Source organism: Talpa europaea (genome assembly GCF_964194135.1).
Source record: "Talpa europaea genome assembly, chromosome: 6".
In the NCBI taxonomy this organism is placed as follows: Eukaryota; Metazoa; Chordata; class Mammalia; order Eulipotyphla; family Talpidae; genus Talpa; species Talpa europaea.
The window spans coordinates 21,919,305-21,942,708 of NC_140072.1; the positions used below are offsets into that span (position 1 = coordinate 21,919,305).

The window sequence follows — 23,404 nt, forward strand, 5'->3', positions numbered from 1 at the left end:
CAAGTGTCCGGGAATAAGCTTAAGAATTGTACCTGAAAAGTAAGCAAAACTTTAATGATCCTAATGGTTTAAATAAATAAGACTAAAAGATAGTATGTTAAATTTATCTGAGATTCCTTGGTTAATTTACAAATTCAAAGTTTTAATTCCAATTCAAATGCCACCAAGATTCTTCTTGTGTTGTAATGAAGTAATGAAGGACAGCCATACCCACTAGATATAACGAAAATACTATGAAGCTGCAATAATTAATGAATGAATAATGAGTGAGTAGATTAACCAATCTGTAAAACAGAATGGAAAGGTAATAAATACAATCAAATACACATCCACATTAAATAGATAATAAAAGTGGCATGTACAGAAAGAAAAAGAAAAATACCGATGGTCTCACTTATAGCAGGAATTTAGAAAACCTAAATAAGGGATCAGGAAAAAATCTCATTCTAATAAAGTAAAAATCAAAATCAACAAGCAATTATAAACCAGAGACACACTACCCTGGGGAAGGGGGAGAGGAGGGAGTAAGATCAAAACAAGAAGGGTGGGAATTGCATGGGGCCTATAACCAAGATGAAAATGCATACATTGTGCAAAAATGAAAATGATGTAAAAAATGTATTATATATATATTATACATATATATATATATATATATATAAAGTGGCATGTAAAATGGATTATCCAAAAATTAGCCTGTAGAAGAAAAGGAGGGTGTGCATGATAGGATAGACTAAAGTTGTTAAAAGACTGGTTCATATCCGTTTCACCAGAAGGGGGCAACAGCATCTTGGGCTAGTCCTTCCACAGCACAGGATATTCACAGGTCACTGAAATGGATGCTTCCATTTCAAGCACTCAGAGCAACTGCCCAGGAAAAAACCATGAGCTCTTTAGCTCTGAACACCACAGCATGGAAAGGCATGCCAACCAGGAAGGCGAGCAAGGCTCAGAAGAAAAGAGGACGGTTGGAAAAGGAGGAACTTAGGAGGAAAGAACAGGCTAGCTGGGCACATACCCAGGGGCCCCTTGTTGATGGGTCCAACTTGAAAATAGACATCTGTGACAGGGAATCATGGAGATCTCATCACAGAAAGCTCACGTGTCTTCTGGGGGTATCGGCACCCGCAGAACACTGGCACCCGGAGCCCAGAGGCATGACTTGGGATCTTCAGCAAGAGGGTGGAGGCTACTCTTTCCTGTTTTGCCCGGTTCATAGGATTCACAGATGGAGGACGTGATGTGACAAATGTGAATACACTTCACCAGCTGTGATCAGAGGTATTTATTTGTTCACTGTCAGTGGAGACTTGCTTGCAATAAGACTTCCATGGCTGTGGTCATCTTTATTTCCAGAGGCGCCAGGGGTTACATGGGCAGTGCAGACCCAGCACCAGATAACCTCACCCACGGGAAGTGGGAGTCAAGAGTAATGGAGTAATTAGCATCTTGCTATCCTGTCCAAATGCTGGTCCCTGGGAGGAGTGTTTACCCTGGGAGGCTCCCGCTTCATTTACCTTCATTTTGGCAGGCACCGAGGCATCAAGGGGAACGTAATGAGAGATCCGGAGCTCCTGCCAAAACACTGTAGCAGCATTCCTTTCCTAGACGCAGCGCTCGCGTCAAAGCTCTCTTCTGTGCTGACATATGTAACTCTTTAGCTGTTCTGATAACACATGGACAGACTCTTGGGTTCCTGTGGGGAGAAAGTAGAACTAGAGATGTGCTGGTCTGAGCTGCAGATACAGTATTCTCAGTGCTAAAGATCAAAGAGTCACTTGGTCAAAAACCCACTGTGCTGAGTGCAAAGCTGTCTCAGGCGTCCTGGGGGCTTTCGCGTATGTTTCTAGAGAAAGAATAGGAAGAGGTCAAGAGCAAAACCTATGGGGGAAATGTAAGCCTTTATCACTGAACTTCACTTATTTCCTGGAATTTTAGGCTTCTAGGGAAAGTGGAACAGTAGAAAAGAAAAAAGGTACTGGATTCGGGGTTGAATTCAAATCCACTTGCAACATGTATGACCTTTGGCAAGTAACTAGTTGTACCTTAATTGAGCAAGTGAAGTTGACCTCTTAGTTTCCTCATCTGGAAACTGGTATAAAAAAATTCTTACCATGGGGCCTCCCTGGTGGTGCAAGGGGTTAAGCACCACACTATGAAGCAATCCACAGCCTCTGCAGCATGAGTTCAATCCCCTGCTGTCCAGGGAGCAACCCATATGGCACAGCAGACCACTCCTGTCTCGCCTGCTGCTCCCCTCAGCAGTGTATTTCAGTCAGTCTGCCTGTTCCGTTCCCTTCTCTGTCTCTGGTGAATCCTCTCACACACACCACCACCAACCCACATCCCACCCCCGCATGTCTGGCCTGTACCCCAGCTCTTGTATATATAAATAAATCTTTTTTAAAAAATCTTACCATGCAGGATTTTTATTAGGAAGATTCCACAAATACACATAAAACAACTGACTCCTAGGAAGGGAGAATATTTGTTAGCTTCCAGGGAGTCTCTTCCAGCTACTTACCCACCTCCTGCGACCTTTCCACATTGTGTTTTAGCCCCACACCTCTGTTGCACACACGTCCCTTGGCGCTCGTTGGCTATAGCCCTAGATGCTAGTGGTTTGATAGAAGTCTGCGGAAACAAGGTCAGCAATGAGCTCACTGCCTGGAACCCCAGAAGTGCTTTAAGCATCAAATGAATTTTGTGTAATCCTAGGGGACAACTTTAATCCATCACACGTGCTGCTGCCCCTGCAGCCGGCGGGGAGCGCGCGCGCACACGAGCTGGTAAACCGCTGCTACTTTTCTTGACCTAATTAGGTCTCAAGCCAGAGTTTGGGGCCTTGAGATACTTGCCGGGGTTGACATTTTTTGTTTGCTGCTGTTTTCCGTTTCGCATGGGCTCTTGAGAGCGTCAAAGAAACTCGCGGGAGGAAATCCACAACTACTCCTAGAGGCGCCTCTGTGAAATGCTTGCGCACCCCGGCTTTCCGTGCTCCCCACAAGGTCATCACGCCCACTTCACAGACGATGTCCCGATGTCCCGCAAGCTCCGTGAGTAACAAAACTGAGCCGCTGACTGAGCCAGTGACTGTCTCCGCGGAGAGTCGCGTCCAGTGCTTTCAGAATGCGATGGGGAGAGAAAGGGAGGTTTGAGAAAAGACTCACATCAATACTTTCGGGGTCTTGTAAGTCCCCATCCACACCGGGGACACTCGCTGGCTCCATTTTAGCAGGCAGAAATCACTCCTTTAGGGACTTTCCTCCGGCAGGCAGTGTCCTCCCTTGCCACCCCGCTTTCCTTTCAAGGAGCCGGGCCTGCAGGAGCACCCAGCATGGTGCAGGAGGGGGCCAAGGTTGAGTGTCTGGGCACAAGCCACATTGCCCTGCCTTCCCTTAGGGTGTTTTTGGTTTTTCCCAACAATCAAATAAGCTGAGTTCTGTGTTACTGGTTCAGTTATCTTGGTGTATGGGGGAAGAGCCAAGCAGAAAACTGATAGCCCATGTTGTGTAAGCTGTTTTCTGGGAAATTCAGAACTATCTCCTGTGTGGTTCAGGAGGGTTGGTTGCCAAGGTCTCTTTGCATCAGGGAGAGGAGGAACCAACTGCAAGTGTAGTGAAGGAGCCTCCATGGTTGTGAGCATAGTCTGGACCCCCCTTTTCAGCTCCCTGATCTATGGTACAAGTAGAAATCACACCTTTTCTATATTTGCACCCATTGTAGCTACAATAAAACACTGGAAAATGCAAATACTAGGTGCAAGTAGATTTATATAAATATGTCTACAGAGACTTGTATGTGGATGTTCATAGCAGCAAGTTTTATCAGCCAAACAGCAGAAACAATCCAGATGTTTGTTTTATTCATTCTCCACTGAGATGAATCAGCTAAGTATTCCATATTCACACAGTCAAATACTATTGAGCAATGAAAAGGAATGAAGTGATGAGAAGGCCCACAGCTGATTTGTAAAATGCCTGTAACTGAGTTTCAGCTGTGAATAGAAAGCTGATGGCTTAAATTTGGAGTCAATACATTCGGAAAAGAATCTCTAACAAACGTAGACCCATCAGACATCCATAAGTCCTTCCAAGTGAAAGTTGCTCTCTCTGGAGGTGATTTGCAAAAGAAGTAAGTAGTAGGGATACCTAGACTATCCCTGGCTAGCAGCCCGCATAGGTGATAAGGAAGAAGGGCTGCCAAATCCATTGCAACTTAAGGTATAGAGAGAAATACAAAGCTATGAACTGAAAGGCCTGAGATCTGTTTGCAGCTCAATAATAAATCTTCATTTATATGGCTTTTTTAGATGAATTGAACTTGTTCTGGTCATTTAATTGAACTTGTTCTGGTCATTTAACAAACAGATTTTGAGTACCTGTTCACTGTCAGGCGTGGCATTAGGTGATAGATCTAGACAACGAATAAAATTTAGATGACCTTGAATAACTTGCTTGTTGACATAAATTGTCTTGTAGGTTCTTCTTTCTAACCTGGAAAATATGGATAATATGGATCCATCCTGTTTTCCAGAAAACTGCTTCCAAATGGGGCCAGTTCTCTCACAGTCTGGGGGTTTGCTCTTATTACACCATTCCCTGGGGTTGAGCAAGTCAGACCTGGAAAATCCACTTCTTCAGGAGCATCTGTCTCCTCCCCCTATGGGGCAGGAAGGTGAGAAAGGAGGCAGAAAGGAATAGGGATGAAAAGTTAGGACTAATGGTGCAGCAAGTGTTAAAAGGTCCTGACGGTAGACTGGACCTATTCTGAAGGAGGAAAGAAGATTAAATGGAGACCTAGAGGCCCAGTCCTGTGTCGGCGGGGTCCTCACCGGCCTCTGTATGCCTGCTGAGGGTGACAGGTGAAGGCTGTGAAAGCAGTGATTGCTTTGCATTATCATTGTTTACACATTTCTCTCACCCACTGAACTCTCATTGGCAGAGACCATGATTTATATATCTTGTCATCTTGTTTATTCAGCCTCTGTGCCTAATATTAGCAATAATAATGCAAGTATAGCACACAGTAATGGCATGTTTGTTTTGTTCCAAGCACCAAGCTAAGCCCTATTTATGTGAATATTCATGATAATTATTGAATTTGAGACCTCTGAGACCTTATTCCCTCCATTGTACACAAGAGGGAACATCCACTTAAAGAGATGAACTTGCACAAATTCACACATTTCTATGAAGTGGCAGAGACAAGATTTGAACCCAAGACATGAAGAAGCTCTAACAACTCCCCACCCTACCCCCACCCCCGCCCCTTACAAGAGCTTCATGCACCGAGCACAGCGTCCCACCCACAGAGCCTTCTCTGGGACACCAGCCCCTTTCTCTCCTTGCCTCATCCTGGCTCACTCCCTGTGGGACCACTGTCATTGGCACACACATGTGCCTAAGCCACACTTACTTTACAAGAATACCTGCTGTGACCATCCATCTCCTTCCAGATACCCCTGTCTCTGATTCTTCTCTCATGCTCTTAAAAAAGGAGGCCAAGGAATCATCTCATGACTTTTTTTTTTTTTCAGTTTTTTGATTTTATGGAAGGTTTAAAAGTTTTTAGAGCCTATACCCAGCCTGACGAGGAAACAAACTAGTTTTCAGGTGGGCAGAAAAGGTGGTCTGGATATATTGCCATGGCTCAACTTCCAACAGAAATCCCAGCCACCCCATTGAGATAGTAAAAGTGAGAGAAAATGTGATTCTGCATGAACTCCATGTGTATTTCTTAATGTGGGAACAAAGGGTCATTTCACTAAATGACTCTGAATGATTATTTTAACCTCCTCACCTATTTATTAAATCAGTATAATACCGTATGTTATTTTATTGTGTGATGATATATGCTATTGTGTATAGGAGCTATGTAATAGAAAATCTGATGAGAAATTGTAAGGGCAGGACATGGGCACAGTGCAGGTTTTCTGATCCCATGCAGACCGGGTAAAGGAGGAGTCAGAGTCCTCAGTGGTTTTGCAGGTCTTTTATTGGGGTTCACCAGGCATATGGCAGGCAGGGGTGCTGGCTGGGGGGCTGGGAGGCTGGCAGGCCTCCCAGCCCCCAGCAAGTCTTTACTCTATCTGGGCTCTCTGGCGTTCTCTGCTTCTGCTTCGGCTTCTCCTTCAGGTTCTGCTGCTGCTGGCTGGGGCTGCTGGCGTCCCCCCCCGTGACGCCACCCTTAAAAAGCACAGTCTTAGCTCAGCTGAATCCCATCTACCTATGCCCACACCCTATTCCAGGTGCCCGCCATCAGGCATGCATTCAGGACAAGGATCCATCATCTATCCTGATGGCGGAAGGGCAGAAAAGCCTGATATTTTCTTTACCCTACAGAAATATAAAAAGAACTTAAAAAATTAGGCACACTGAAAACAAGATACTACTTAAAAGACATGAGTTTAAGAAATTGAAATGGGTTTCTATTTAATTTTTGGTGACAAGGCCTTTTATAATTTATAATTCCCTTCTGATATGCTCAATTTATAATTCCCTTCTGATACGCTCTAACAGAAGCTTGACAATTCAAAATTGAATAGTGAGTTTTACTGAGTCTAGAATCCTGGCTGAGGCAAAGGCAGAATGGTTGATGCCTAAAATCCAAAGGAAATGAGAGCAGGGAAGCAACATACAAAGCAGCAGTGTGGGTGATCCTTTGCTTTTATGAAACTTCCACCTGGAAAAGTGAAGCACATGAAGGGCTCAGTACTTGGAAGTGGCAGAATCAGAGTGTGCAGCAAGGAGGATAAAGGGCAGCAAGGCCTGGGAGGCTGGCTGTGCCAGGGAGTGTGCCTCCCGGGAAAGGTATCACCCGCACCAGTGACAAAGATGAAGACGTAATTTAGGGTCAGAAATCTCCTTAGTTCAGTCTCTTGAGCAGTCGTCTGTCTTGTCAGGACACCTCACTCAAGGTAGATGTTAAATATATAGTTACCTATTGAATAAACAGATGCATCTATAAATTGACATACTGATTCACCTATAGCCATGCTGTCAGGGCAGCTGTCGGCTATGAGGGTATGTGAGGCCCAGAAAAGTAGCCACTAACCCCATGGGCCCAGGGAACACCTGAAATAGACTCGGTGAGACTGAGAAAGTGAACTTTTAATTTTATTTAATTTTAATTCATTTGAATTTGACGAACTGTAGAAATGACCCCTGAAAGTATAGTCTTTCATTTGAGTTTAAATACTACATGTGACTAATGACTACCATATTGGATAGCACAGATCTATAGAATGATGATTAGCTAATTTCTTTATGTGAGTGTATTGTTTATTTGGGCAGTAATCAGACCATCTGAATTTAAAATGTAATGCAAGCCAGTTGTTGGAGAGTGTGTAGAAAATCCACCAGGGTGACTGGATATTCTACTCTTCAAGCCACATTAAGGAGCTCACTCCTGTGACATTTACATTATGGGACCCGGGTCTGGTAGAGACAGATGATAAACCACAAACAAAATTAAAAGATAATTTTACATTCTATTAACAAGAGATAAGTCTTATGAAAAACAGAAAACAAAACAAAATAAAATAGAAAAAGGACTGCAAAGGCAAGTTGAGAGTGCCTGGGGGTGCAGATCAGCTGAGTGTTAAAGGGAGAGGCTTCATCAAAACAAAGGTGGGAATTGTATGGGGACTATAACCAAGATGAAAATGCATATTGTGCAAAAATGAAAAATGATGTAAAAAATATATTAAAACAAAACAAAAAGGATGACAACCAAAGGCATCCTTATATTTCAAATCATAATCCATTCTTTTAGTATTGCTCGGTAATCCATTCTATGTAATGTAATTAATTTAACTTATTTTCCATTGGGTTGTTTCTAGTCTTCTGTTCTTATAGTCAATGCATTGCCATGACTATTTTGCATCTAAAAAAAAAAAAAGAAGAAGAATATGAGGTCTGGGGTGCCAGAGAGAGAGAGAGAGAGGTGAAGGGGTTGGGCAAAGGAAGTGAGAAAGTGGGGGACTCTGTAGAGCCATGTGGCAGGTGTATATGACGAACTGAACTTCCTGACACCTTGTCACAAAGAAAATGAGCCTGATGGGGTCAGTTTTGTTAGCAAAGCCTTAATACTTGTTTTCAGAACCATCTCTTGAAGTTGGAAATTTAAGTGGCAAAACCTGTATAATGTGATAAACCAATGTGACTTTTAAAAAGTCATAATAAGAAATTTCAAAAACCAAACTCAGTGGTAGGCAGGCTCATTCTGCTGTGTACTGTAATTAGGCCTAGAAAACCATGTCGGAAAACACAACAGAAACTATTCTTGCCCTCCTTTGTCCAACCTGTGCTTCCCTTTCACACTCAAGATCAGCACTAGGAAAGCAGAGTGCTAAGTGGATTTGCCTGGGGGCTGTGGAAATTGCAGAAGCAGAGTTTTAAATTAAGCTGGTGATTGTTGAGAAGGGCAGTGGGAGAACCAAAGGCCCTGCTAGCTTACTCAAGTGGGAGCAGCAGTGAAGTGTGAGCGAAGAACAAGTCCCAGGAGATGCCTGCAGACCCAAAGGCACACCAGCATTTTCTCCAAGTGTGGGGCTGAAACTGTGTGGCACTCTGAAAGCTGAGTAGGCCCTCCCCCGCCGGTGCCCCCAGCCTGACCGCAGCCTGAGCAGTGTGGTGAAACAATTAAAGCAAAGAAGTACTGCTCGACCTGCAGGCCAAGCGCTTGGATGTAAGATCCTGAAAATAGTAACCCAAGCTGCTTGCTTTGCTCAGCAACCCCACCGAGATTAGGGTGGAAATCCTTTACAGGCAGATATAGTAAAAGTTTTATTCAAGGGCCAGAATAGAGTCCATGAAGATCCAGAAAAAGATCCATTAAGTGCTAGAAAGAATCAATTTCAAGTTCTTCGGTACACATAAAATTAAGGAATCAGCCGTCATTTTAACTTGGATTTTTTGTTGCATTTTTTGAGTATGTCAGCTCTCTCTGACTTGCGGACATAGAGGGCCTGCTACCTGGCCATTCTTCAGGAATCATTTTAGTGATCCCAGGGAAAGTGATGGGGACTGAGCATGGGAGTCAGTGGCAGGAAACGGTCTGGACAATGCCAACGCCATTTGGCAAAACCAGAAGCCAAGACTAAGTATAGGCCTACCGACAGTGTTTGCTATTCCGTGTGCGGAGGGATGTTATTTAGACAGTGGGATATGACCCATTACTGAGCTCCGGATCCATGGACTGTTTTGCAACCATTTTTTTTTAGTGTAAGTATTTTCTCATCCCTCAATAATGGTATTTCCTTCACAGCAACAGAATGGGCGGGGGGCTTGTCCTTGATGCCCACCCCTTCCTGGCACTGCTTTCAGAAAGGCTTCCCTCCCTACCCATTCTGAAGAGCCCCCAGTGCACGTGTGTGTATACATGCATGCATGCATACACACACACACCCCCCACTCTGTTTTGTTTTTACAGCACTTAAAATTAACTGAAATCTTATTTCTTTATTTTTCTCTCCTCCCAACCACTCCACTGGAATATCAACCCCAAAGGCTCAAGCCCTGGGTATCCTGTTCATTGTTGTATCTCTGATGCCCACAAAAGAGCCTGCCACCTAGTAGGTGCTCAGTTAACACTTACTGTACTGCATTAAAATTGCCCTGAGTGACACTTTTCAGCCTTGGCTTTAGCTGCTGTTGTTCCTCCCAAAGGTTCATGTTCTACTTTCCTGTTGTGCCCTGGGAACCTAGTACCACCTTGTCTCCAGCCTGCCAGGACTCACTCTGCCATGACAGTGGTCCACACATCTGGGTCCCCACCTTGTTCAGTGTTTCTTTATCTGACAGCATTGCCCTGCTTCCTGCTAACCTCAGCTCATCCTCTTTTATGTTCATTTGACCTCTTAAATAATTTGTTCCATCTATTTTAACAAGAGTTTTATGAATGTTAATATATGTATAGACCCTTGTCTATCAGAAACCCCCCAAATCTCCACCATGCTTTAGGGTAACATCTACCCTACCAGCCCCAGCTCTTGTAACCAATGATCTGCTTTCCATCACTTGAATTTTATCTTTTTAAGGCCTTATAGTTAACATCAGACAGTATATGTCTTTGAGGCAGGTTTACTGGCTCAACATTATTATCCAAGTTGTTGCATGGATCAGTAATTGATTCCTTTTTAATCAGAGTGTGGTTCCATTGTATGAATGTATCACAGCTTATTTAGCCAATCAAGGATCCTTACGTTGTTTCCAGTTTTTCATGATTATGAATAGAACTTCTATAAACATTTATGTAAACTTTTATAACAGTGAGTTTTCATTTCTCTAGGATAAATATCAAGAGGGGGGTTGCCAGTTTATTCGGTACCATTTCACACTTATTCCACACCCCAGCAATGTTTGAAATTCTAGTCACTTCATATTCTCTCCAGCACTTGGTATTGTCAGGGTTGCTTGCTTTTATTTTTTTAAGATTTATTTTATTTATACAAGAACTGGGGTACAGGCCAGATGCGTGGGAGGGTGAGAGGATTCACCAGAGGCAGAGCGGGGAGCAGAACAGGCAGACTGACGAAATACACTGCTGAGGGGAGCAGCGGGCGAGACAGGAGAGGTCTGCTGGTGATGTGGGTTGCTCCAAGGCTGGCGGGGATAGAACTGGCACTGCAGAGGCTGCGGACAGCTTCACAGTGTTGCCAGTCAGCCACCTGCGCCACCAGGGAGGCCCCGCTTTTGTTTTTTTATTTAATTACTATCCTAGGTTTTCAGTGGTAGTTCATTGTGGTACTTTTTTATTTGTTTTGGTGGTTTTTTTAATAATGTTTTGCTCATTTTCTTTTTCCTTTGTGATGTATTTTTCAATGACAAAGGTAAAATCAATTGAAAACATTGCATTACAGAATGCAATCATAAATACTGTTTTTATGTAAGTACTGTTTTTATATCATGACATACACAGTTACTAAGTCATAATGCAAAATGCATCTGTAGGGTAAGGCAGAAGGTATCAGGCTTTTCTGCCCTCCCGCCATTAGGATAGATGAGGGAACCCTGTGGTCCTGAATGCATGCCTGATGGTGGGCACCTGAAGTGGGTACACCTGGGCTGAGGGACTGGACTTTTAAGGGCGACATCACGGGGATGCCAGCAGCAGCAGAAGCCGAGAAAGAAGCAGCAGAAGCTGAGAGAGAAGCCAAAGAAGCAGAAGCTGAGAGAAGGCCGGAGAGCCCAGAGTAAAGACCGGCTGGGAGGCCTGCCAGCCTCTCAGCCCCCCAGCACCCCTGCCTGCCGTGTACCTGGTAATCCCAATAAAAACCTGCAAAACCACTGAGGACTCTGACTCCGCCTTTACCCGGTTTGCTGGATCACAGGAAACCTGCACTGTGTCCTTGCTGTCCTGCCTCTACAGCATCTCATATTGTGAGTTATAGCATTTGAAAGTCATTATTCAGACCAAGGGCTGGAGCCCCGAGGGTTAGCATTCCTGCATGTTTCAGGGTGAGTTAGAGGAAACCTAGAACAAGCTCAACACCACAGCAGGGAGAAGAAAATGAGGTGAGACTCAAGGGTACCAACGAAAACTGCTTCAGGAGAAAGATGGCAGTGACCTTGAGTGCTGAGCAGTAGGTTTAACAGAACTCACGCCTGTGTTCACTGACACTCCTGTACACAGAACTCTGCTCGGTGACAGAGCTGTTGGGATCCAGCTTCTGCTTTCAATATAGACCCTCTAGGAGAGGAGGTGTGGTATAAAGGCAAGTATAACTGTAACAGGGTGGTCCCCAGGAAAGGGGGAGGTTCCCTGCCCCACCCAAGGGAGGGTGGAGCTGAGCAGGGAGAGGAGAAACTGCAGAAGAGACTGAGGAAGGAAGCAGGATGGAGCCAGAAGGAGACCTCGAGGAGGCACATGGAGCCGAGAGACACGTGAAGAAACTGCGCTTGTCTTTTGGTCGTGGACTGGGTGACACAGATGTGGGTGAGACCCGTGGGGAGGTGACCATGGCAGCTTTTATCTTGATGTTGATTTTGCTCTTTTCCTTCCGGGCTTGTCTGGTTGTTTCTGACTCTTTTCTGTGGGTCCCCACTGGAAGATGCTTTAGACTTGTGGCAGGCTTTGGGGCCTTGTTATGGGCCGATCCCATATGGATGGACTTTTACCCATGAGGGGACGGGTAACTTTGGGTGCTTCATTTAGAAACCAGACTCTTTGCCTTACCTGTATTGTTTCCTAGTTTTATTAAAGTTCCTTCCCATTAAAGTCTCATATGTTTTGTGTTGATGCGGCGGATGGCAGAACCCATTCAGAATAGGCAGGTTTGTGGGGTTTGGGCTGCCCCTCTCCCTGTCCTATAATATAACTATCCGAGTAATGAAAAATGAGTGTGGAAATCTCTTTTCTTGCCTGGGTTAGAAAGATTTATTGAATGCATTATCCCTCCCAAGAAGGTATTATATTTCATTTTAAAATGATGAAGCCATACCATGTGATGGTGGGACTATAGGTAGAAGGGAATTCTCACACACAGCTGGTGGCTGGTTTGACATTCTGGAGAACACACTCACAGTGCATAAATTATGTAGACAAGATTTGCAGACCTAACAATTGTAGTTGTGCATTGGTATGTATTATAACTTTTCCATGGATCCACAAGGGAATATGTACAAGAATGTCCTTTGCAGCACTATTTGGGAACACATGAAGTTGGAGGTCATCTGGGGGCCCCTACCCCACAGACTTATAGAGGGAAATGTGATGGATGAACACCATGGACTCCTAGAAGCCATGGGATCAGACGGGAACAGGCTTTAAAATAGTGAGCTAAGAGATTAAGTAACAGGGTGAAATATGTACAGCAGTTACACAATTAAAAACACATGTATACAAGACAACACAAATTTTGCTGGAACACATACAAACAAAAAGTACACATTCAGCAGTATTGAGAGGCGGAGACACAAAAGTGGGTGACAGGCATAAAAGCAATTAAAAATTTTAAAGAGGCAAGAAGATTTTTAGGCTTAGGAAGGGAATCTTAACCTGAACTGAAGGCATCAGCAGCTGTAGGTTTTTGCTGTAATTCTGTGTTGTTTATTTAGCTTACTACTGAATTCAGTCTCTCTATCACCTAAAAGTATTTCAAGTGGCTCAAAACCAGTTCCAGTAATCCAGTCATGCTCTTTTCAAAAATGACTTCCCTTCAGCATGCTTGTCTCATGCCTTCTTTTGCTCTCTCCCCCCTGGGTCAGTGCTTTCTGTGTTCAGTCTACGTGAGGTCTCTGAGACGGATTGGTCCCAGGAGCCATTTGCTGGGAGGGCGCACCCATCAGACACAGTTCTCCAGTCAGGCTACTTCCTAATCGCTGGTTGGCCTTTGGCGCTAGCCAGGATTCCTGGCCCAAACAGATTATAGGACAAAGGTTTTAAGATTACAAGACAAAACATAACTTTTTTTTTTTTTTAACATAAAGAATAGCTTAAGGGGGGTGCTCCCTCGTGGTACAAGGAGTTAAGCACCGCACTAGGAATCAATCCGCAGCCTCTGCAGGCACTAGTTCAACCTTGTGGGCCGGGGATCAACCCACATAGTGCAGCAGACCTCTCCTGACTCGCCCGCTGCTCCCCTCGGCAGTGTACTTCGGTCAAGCTGACTGTTCTGTCCCCCACTCAGTCTTGTGAATCCTCTCACCCTCTGCACCTCTGGCCTGTACCCCAGCTCGTGTATGCATAAATAAATAAATCTTAAAAAAAAAAAGCTTAAGGATGCTTAGAAGAAAAGGTGTTATACTTCTTCAGGGCACTTCACAATGTCATTTCTCCCTGCCATTGTTTGGATGTGCCCTAGGCAAAGGTAGGAATATTGCTTGTGGAACCAAGAATCAGATCAAAGAATAGACTCTGATTTATTTTGTTCCCATTTATCCCTGGGGAATACATTCCAACACCCCCAGGGGATGCTTGAAACTGCAAATAGGACTGACCCCTGTATCTATTGTAATTTTTCTTAAATATACATGTACCTGTTTGAGGGCTAAAGCTGTATTCATTTCTCACCCTGCAGTCCAGTTTATATTCTAGTGGGACTGATTGGGTAGAATTCAACTCTGCTGGACAACTTTGCTAACACCTGACTCCAATTACAATTTAAAAAAAAAAAAAAACAAACACAAAACTTTCCTATGACAATATTTACTTCATTAGCCCCGGACCTTCATGACCATTATTTCCCAGATCTTATGTCAGTATTCCCGAAAACAAGCCAGTATTTTCTTAAACAAATTCATAGTCAGCTTGGCTGCTAAAGTGATGCTCTCAAGCCCAAGTATCAGTGTCACTTCTTGCAAATTTACTTCATGATTTCTCTTCCTGTTTTCACAGTAATGGGAGCTCAAGTCTGGGAGAAATAAGGACTGTTAGCCTACCTAACCCTGCCATCTGTGAGGGTGGGGTGTTGAAAACCTGGACAGTCACCCCAGGGACCCTGTGAAGTCAAGTCTTTTATTAGGTAAAAAGATCAGCCAAAAAAAAAAAAATCACCACATAGTATTTTATGGTGTACTCAAACCCATTCTATTCTCTTGGATATTAATTACACTTTTTTTGTTATTATTCTTAAGTTTAATTTGTACTTAACTGCAACTTATTAATTGCACTTATTAAGGCATGTATGCATTTTAAAAATTGAATGAATCAACGTATATCAACCAAATTAAAAACAAAGCCTTCATGTCAAAAAAAAATTCAAGGAAAGGATTATCGGACTGCTGGGGGAATATTAAGTTGTGCATTTTTTAGATGAAGCAGAATTCATTTTTCAAAATTACAAATTAATCCCCACTTTGCTAGGCTGTTTGCTATTGGTTCTTCTAAGTCCAAAATATAGAGATCAGGAAAATAGTAGGAAACTGTATGATGAAAAGCTTATCAGGACGGAAAAAATGCCCGCAGCCTAAAATGCTTCACTCAAGCACTTATCAACATTAGCTGAAATGAATACATGCATTAGACTCTATTTGCTACAACACAAACTCAAACTTCACAAAGAGATATGAAAGCGATTTTTATTTTGGGGGTAATAGTGTTTTATTATAGGTAAATGCAGATACAGAATTTATTTAATGTGGTATATCAAATAGAAAAAGCTACATAATAATTCCGTGTCCTCAAAATCTATTTCAGTTACAACTGTATTATAGTTGCTATGTACATAATAAAAGCATATGTAATAAAATATAAAAATAAGAAAAGGTTAAATAAGAAGCTGTCCTTGAGTCACAAAAACATCTACTAAAGCATACCTTTTTTTTTTCAGTCACACAGTTGTGTCACAGCTAAAATCATACACACTAATACATAATGCTATGCAACTATTGGATCTAATATAGATCTAATATGAAAATATTAAGACTGCAATAACATTTCACAGATAAAGGCTAAGTTCTGAGACGTGAAAACTTTCAGATAATCCACAAAACAAACTTTCAGATAATCCCAAAACAAATCTTTTTGCTTGGGGAAAAAAGCAATTGTCTTAAAAATTCAAAACTTTATAAAGCAATTTTCTTACAAGTTCAAAATTTTAATCTATAAATGAAGCATTTAATAAATGATATACCTTAGCTATTGCAGTCATCTACAGTAGAGCTTCTGACTTTAATGGTAATCAGCAAATATAATCTTTCTGTTAGAAATAAAATGAGGTTTTCTGATTAAGTCAGTAATCTGATTACTGTAGGCTCCAAATTTGGTTTGGTTATCTGATTTTTGTTTTGCTTTCCTTCCTTTGACTCGGCCATAAACATTAAATCAGCCAGGTAACAGCCAAGCACTCACTGTACTCTCTTCTATATTAGCACAGCTTTTCTGTTGCTGAAAACATCAGCTAGACTGAGCCTATGTGAAAACAGATTGTAGCCCATCTGGACCTGGCTGACTTAATGAGGCAGGTTGGACATGATTCCTTTTGCTGCCTCACATTTCTCAATCAGAACAAATAGACTGGGGCAGCCCAAAATCATGGCTGGGCTGTAAGGTAGTGAGGGGTTATAATGCTCTAGAATAGCCAGTGCAGAAAAAATTGAAATGTATTGGCAAGAGGTACTGATAGGAGATTTCATTCATTCAAATTATGTGAAAGTTTTATTAAGAAAAAAAATCCCAAATTAAAAATAGATCTATGTTGTAGATTTTTAAAAGTCTACTTGGGATGTCACATGAAACAATTATTTTCTCAAATGTTGATGCTTCAGATTAAGTGCTTCAAATGAATGAATTTGGAACTGATGGGGAAATGTCTAATCATCTTTCGTCTTTGTCATTTTCTCAGTCTTGTCTCTTTCCTCCCCCCAATAGCAGCATCCTACCCTCCCATCTCTATAACTTTAAATAAAAGAGTCCAAAAAGCTTAACAAAATGTAACAGGTAATAAGCTTTTAAGACACTGTACAACTTCCTTTGGACAAACACATGCAATGCAAGTTAAAACTTCAAACTTCATTTTGTACTTTTGCAATCTTCCGTCTTTTTTTTTTTTTTTAAGTTTTCAGGTGTTTACATAAACTGAACATATTTTGTTAAAGTTTTGTTTTCACAGTTACCAAAGTGACTGCCTTCCAAGCTGCCCACTAATCTGATCAACTCCACAGGAACACAACTGCAAATCTCCAAAACAGCCTCCCAAGGGCCATCTTCTGATTCTAACCTTCCAAAACAGACACTAACGCTACTTTAAAAAAAAAAAAAAAAAAAAAAAAAACACTGAAAAGAGAAACTAGGTCAATTAAAATAGGAATTTTTCCCCTTGTTACCTTATAAAGAGAACATCCAGATAATTCATTGAATTCCTCACTATTCACCAGGCAGATAGAGGCTAAATTTCTCTGCCATCCACAGGGTAATGGTCAGATTCCACTAATTCAAATGGAGCAAAATCATCAGAATGACTTCACTATTAAATTAAATTTTAAGCACATCAAGAGTTTGGAATGCTTATGTTTTAACTAGATTATTTTCAAAAAGAGATTCTGTAATGTGAGTATGACTTAAACAAAAACGTTGTAAAGTGATAAGGAATACATCTCACAGATCAAATTTTGAGATTTTTCAGGTCTCATTCAAGTTTGGGGTGAGAGAAGAGACCTTGCTTCAATTTACTTGCCATGACATAAAAAAAGGTATATATATATATATATATATATATATATATATATATACACACATACATACATACATACATACATATATACATACACACATATGTATTAGTCAAAATTGGTTGAATTGACCGTACTTTTCTACTTTCTAATGACATTATAAAAGACATACATTATTTAACCTTTTCTTGATCAAAATAATTACTTTTAATTAATAAAAATAATCAATGTATATTGCTTGTGAATGATTATGTAATAAAGTGTATATTGAATATTATTTGGTGACTTTTTTAACCTATTAAACTTACTGAAATCAGTACACTGAAATCTTTTTTTTCCCTCTCATAATTGAAATTCTGTACTGAGGTATGATTTCTGCTTGGAATTGTTTGCAATTTAACAGTTTACACTTTAAACCATGTTAAATCTCTGAAATGCACTATAATCACTAAATCCACTACTATTCATTTTTTTTGAGCAAATGGCTTTCCAATTCATCCAATAAAGGGATGAAAAAAAGCACATAAAGTGGGCAAAAAGATTAATCCAGCCATTAGATACTAGAGCCTAACTAAGCTGTTTTATTGAAAAGGTTTGAAGGAAATTTCTGGGCTTTACCTTTTCCCTTATCACCTTCAATTATGTCCTACACCAAAACTATTTGTCTTTGCAAGTTCAGTGATATAGTCTGAATCTTTGCTTAATATAGTTTTCTCTGGGGCAATTTACAACACATGAAACATAAATCTTGAGTCCCACCAGGGAGGTATGATTACTGAAATGTCTCTTCATTAGGTAGTTTGTGTGTGTATGTGCGCGCGCGCGCGAGCGCTCGTGTACTTGTTTTTTTTTTTTTTTAGGTGAGAGCTGGGTGATGCCAATGATCTGTGTACATGTGCTTCACCTCTGCAGTCTCCATTTTTTTTCTTTTTATCAACTAAAGACATTTCAGTGGATACTCTACGGGGTTGCTTTTAGTTTTGTTACAACAAAAATATGTATGCGTGTGTCTAGTAAATGGATAATGAGCTGTTCACTGATGTGAGCATGTGTCTGTGTGTTTTAACTCCAAATGATTGTCCCTTGAGAAATTATTCCCAGCATTCAATTTATGTATAAAATCCCCTTGGGCCCTTTATCTCTTTTGACTCAAAAACTCCTCCCAGGGCTCCTGTAAAGCCCAGGGCTCACTCTGAGCAGGCCTGTGGGAAGCACACCATCTGGGGTCTGTTAGTTTAGGCTCACTTTAAGGCTAAGTAAGAAAGTAGCAAAGGGGAACTAAGAAAAAACCTTAATTTTACTCCCCACCTCCTAAGACTTGAGGACTTCTACAATCTCCACCTGCCCCTGATTTCTCACTGGCAATCTTCCTTGCTCTGTAACTTTTGCACAGCACGATCAAGGAGCTCCATGGACTCTCTGAGAGTGGCATTGATTTTAAATGCCTTGGGCTTAATGGTCAGGCCATAATTAAAATCCATTTTTGAGGTTTCATCTGGGTTGGCCCTGAAATTGCACTGGTGAGCTAGGATGGAGATGAAGAGAAACAGCTGCATCTTGGAAAGCTCTTCCCCAATGCATCGCCGTTTGCCCACTGAAAAAATCATCACTCTGCTGGCCAGGTCCTTGTTGATGAAGCCGTCCTTGTCCAAGAACCGGGCTGGATCGAAGTTCTCTGGGTTCGGCCACTTCACGGGGTCATGGTTCACAGACCACTGGTTAACAAAGATCACGGTGTCCTTGGGGATATGGTAGCCCAAGACAGAGGCGCTGGCATTGGTGGCGTGAGGAATGGTGACAGGCACAAAGCTGGAGAAGCGCATGGCCTCATAAAGAAAGGCCATGATGTAGGGCAGGTTCGGCTGGTCGTCCAGGCAGGGCAGCCGGTGTCTGCCCACAACTTGATCCAATTCTGCCTGCACCCGAGCCTGCACTTCTGGATATCTGGTTTTTCATGCAGAGGGAAAATGAGTGAGGAAAATTAATTCTTTCACGTAGAAAGCACATTACAATTTTTAAAAATTCTATTTTCAACAAGCTAGCTGAATTTGGTTACTAACTGAAGGAATGTTTCCCACCAAAAAATATCCTAGACAGATTCCTAATTTCTCTCTAAATTATAAGATCGATGTTCATAGTTATATTTCCTGTAATAATCTTCACATGGCAAAAGCTCCCTTTCCTCTTACAAATCAGAAATGCTTACGTTTTTTTCGGCCTGAAGAAGCAGACTAGTGGACAAGGCTGGCTTCTCCCTTTAGGTATGGCAGACACAGTGAGAAGGACCCACAATAATTTTTAGGGTCCCACAAAAATGTTTTCCTTTCTTTTAAAAAATCAAAAGAAAGGATGAACTTTTAGATCAAAGAACGTGTTTTAATATGTAATTTTAGTATATGTATCTTTATACCGATGTAGTCATAAAACATGTTTTAAATTTTCTTAATGAACAAAGAGTCTACAAAGGCAATAGCTAAAATGCGGCACTGAAAGGGATCCTTTTTTTCCTCTTCATTCTCTGGACAATTCCAGCAAACACACTGTTCTCATTGTATACAAAGATAACTGGTATCCTGATAGGTAAAACTATATATCTTCTAAATCTCAAAACAAATCCCTGATACTCAGGAGATCATGGTATAAATAATAATACTTAGTCACTATTGGTGAGATAAGCTAGTACGATTTTTCTGGAGACAAAGTCTTCATTCAAAGCAAATTCAAATGGCTAACTCTTCTCCACTCTTTTTAAACCCAGTAATCCATGCCTAGAGATATATTTTCAGAAAATATCAGGTACAAAAATTTATAACTACAATCGATAAAATTTTTGAAAATGCAAACAAAATTAAAGTTCAAGAAATGATTACATTCAACGGTATGTCATTATGGCAAAATATAACATAGTCATCGAAAAATACCAAAATAAAGTTTAAAATGTAGGGGAATGCCCACTACAATAAGTGGATGTTGGAAGTAAATATATATGTAAATAATTATTGCAACTCTGGAAGAAATTTAAGCACATATGTGATGGGATTATGGATGGCTCTAAAAATTGCTTCTTTAACATCATACTGCATGAGTCTGCAGACCGTTTTCATAAAAAGTCAGTAAATATTTTAGGCTTTGTAGACCAAACCCTCTGCCTGGGTCTGTGAAGGAAAGCAGCCACAGATGATACACAAGAAAAATGGACATGGCTGAACCTCAATGAAACTTATAATGACCCCCAAATGGGTAATTGCCAACCTCTGTTATATTGTCTTTTCACTAAATTGAGGGAAAAATTATTAATTAACTATATTGAGTTGACAGTAACTCCAGCATTGTTTTATTTGTTTGCTGCCCAACCGGAGTACACGAAGAACCATTTACAATATGGTTTCTAGGGAAAGTAAAGGCTGTTTCCAAAGATACTGTCCTTATCTCCAAGGACCTGTGAATCCCATTTGGGGGGTGGTTTTCTTCCTCACCCATGATTGACTTCTCTTTATTCGATTTTGCTCCTTCCCTTCCCTAATAAGTAAAATGATTCTAAATATACAAAAATACTCAATTTGCTAAAGTAGCCGTACAGTATCTAAAGGAATAAAAAGTAGCAGTGGATTCTAACAACTGATAACGCTCTTTCCCTTCCAGTTTTCGGATCGTCCGCAATTCAGCATCCCGCAACGATTTCTTGTGCTTCAAATAATGGCACGGCCAGGATTTCTAGTGGTTCATGCCTTGAAAGAGACATTGGCCCCTGGGATAAGGTTGCCAGATAAAATACATGCCGCCCAGTTAAATCTTAATTTTAGAGAAACAGTGGCTATTTTTTTAGTATAATTATGTACTGCGTAAAATTAACTCTTTTGTACAGCAGGCAACCCTTAATTCCTTAACAGTGCGTAGTGAAGGTCCGCGATCTCCGTCGAGATAGGCAGTGAGGACCAGATAACCCAGCCCAGCCCAGAGGCCGCGAGGGCCGCCAGGGCCGCCTGAGAACCCATTTGCTCATCTTGATCCTGCCGGGCGCACGGTAAAGGTGACTGCCTCTGTCACTTCTTTATCTCGACGCGCCTCCCTCCTAGCGCGGCGCTTTCATAAACGCGTTATTATCCGCTGGTTTCGGGGCGCTTGACTAAAACCTCCCAGTAATCACCCGCTTAGCTAGGGTTGTGTTCCTGCCAGCGCTTCTATTGCCCGGGAACCAAGCCCTTACAGCGTCCGCGCTCGGAGGCCAGGGACTCCCGCGGATGGCTAGCCGCGCCCTCCGGGCTGCTGTGCTTCCTGAGCGCATCCCAGCTTTCTCCTTTCCGCCAGGATCCTTCCAATTTTGCTTCCCGTGTGCCAGGAAGGCGAAGAGAGCAAGGCGAATCTATGGCACCTTAAAAATCTTACTTTTTTCCGATAAACACATGCAATTTGCAGCAACATGGATGGCGCTGGAAGGGATCATGCCCAGCGATATAAGCCAGAAAGAAAAAGAAAAATACCGGATGGTCTCACTCATAGCAGGAATCTAGAAAACTTAAATAAGGGACCAGGAAAATGAATAACTATAAGAAAGAAAATATCAAAATCAACAAACAACTAGGAACCAGAGACACTCTATGGGGGGTGTGGGGTGGGTAGGTGAGGGACTGGGGTCAAAATAAGGGGGTTGCAATTGTATGGGGAATATAAAAATGAAATTTATTTTAAAAAAAAATCTTTTTCCAGTGGCGTTCTCACTAATTTGTCCCCGCTCGCAGAGGGTAGCGACAGGATCAGGGAAGGGGGAGCGGTCGGAGCGCCTCTGGGTGGGGTGCGCGCGCGGGCGGGGCCCAGTCGCAACACGCCTTCCGGAGCTGCGCCTCGAGAAAGAGGACCTGGAGGCAAAGCGCAAACCCTCCCCGCGCGCTACTGGCGACCTGGGCACGTTCTAGTCTACCTCCCTTTTTACAGAGGAGAAAAGGAGGCTTTACCTGATGAAGAGGATGAGCATCCACTGCAGCGCAGTGGAGAGCGTGTCCTGGCTGGCGCCGAAGATGTCGGTGATGGTGGACGACACGTACTTCACATGCAGCCCCGCGCGGCCGCCGCTGGGGACCTTGTCCGCCTCCTTTCTCGAGGAGAGGATGAAGGCGTCCATCATGTCGCGGGGGGCAGCCCCCTGCTTAAGGCTTTCGCGGTGCCTCAAGAACTTGTCCAGCACGAAGTCACTGAAGCTGCGGTTGAGCTGCTGGAATTCGCGAAAGGCGGTGCGCACCGGGTTGGGGAAGCGCTGCAGCCAGGGCAGCACGTCCACCAGGCTGCCCGCGGCCACCGTGCGCCCAAACTCGTCGTTGTGGCTGAGCAGCTCGCGGAACTCCGGGTCGTCGTGGCTGTAGCGGCAGCCGAAGCACACGGCGCTCATGACGTTGGCCACGGCCACCACGGTCAGCGGCCGCGGGTCCAGGAAGGAGCCTCCCGCGCTGCCGCGCACCAGCAGCTCCACCAGCTCGCGCGCTTCGCCAACCAAGTGGCGCTCCAAGACGCTGCGGCCGCTCTGCTGTCGCGTCGAGAAGGCTCGAAGCGTGCTGTGCGCCGCGCGCCGCTGTGCCTTCCAGAGCTCCGAATACTGGCCGAAAGCCATGCTGTGGCCCTCGGACACCACGCGGAAAGAGGCGAAGGGCGGCCGGTCGGCGAAGGCTACGCCCTGCTGCACCAAGGCCTGGCGGATGGCGTGCTCGCCGTTCAGCACCACCACCGGGCAGCTGCCCAGGCGGATCTGGAAGACGTCGCCGTAGCGCTGCGCCAGGCGAGCGAACGAGAGGTGCGGCGCCTTCCCCATCTGCGCCGCGTTTCCGATCAGGGGCCACGAGAAGGGGCCGGGGGGCGAGGACCCCGGCCGCCGGCGCCGCTGCCTGAGCAGCCACTGGCCCACGTGCACGACGGCCAGCACCGAGAAGAGCAGCAGGAGGGTCGTCTGCTGGGTGGACAGCGGGCTCGGCGACCAAGGATCGACCGGGCTAAGACTGGTGGCCATGCTGGAGAGACAAGGACCCAGGCGTGACACTCAGGTGTGGGAGAAAGGAGCCGGCTCCCCAAGTCCCTACACCCCAGCCTCGGGCTACCTAGTGCTGACGGGTAGAGAACATGTTGGTTGCGTACAGAGCCAGGTCAGGGCTGGCGCACTGGTGAAGCCAGTGAAGACGCTCCTTCCCATCCCAAACTCACGCCCTATAGAAGGGAAGGGGCACTTTCTGTCCTTCTGATGGCACCCAGACCCCAACCCCTCCCCAGCCCAGCCGCAAAAAAAAAACCAAAAACCAAAAAACCAA

General features: G+C 43.3%; 1 protein-coding gene across 1 annotated transcript; it reads right to left on the reverse strand.

The window, feature by feature from the left end:
• Positions 1-18,469: 18,469 nt before the first annotated feature.
• Positions 18,470-23,109, reverse strand: CYP1B1 (cytochrome P450 family 1 subfamily B member 1; the record flags this gene model as incomplete). The annotated part of the gene is made up of 2 exons (XM_084235263.1): positions 18,470-19,058; positions 22,067-23,109. The coding sequence occupies 2 exons, from the start codon at positions 23,107-23,109 to the stop codon at positions 18,470-18,472; spliced, it is 1,632 nt and encodes a 543-aa protein (XP_084091389.1).
• Between the last annotated feature and the right edge of the window lie 295 nt (positions 23,110-23,404).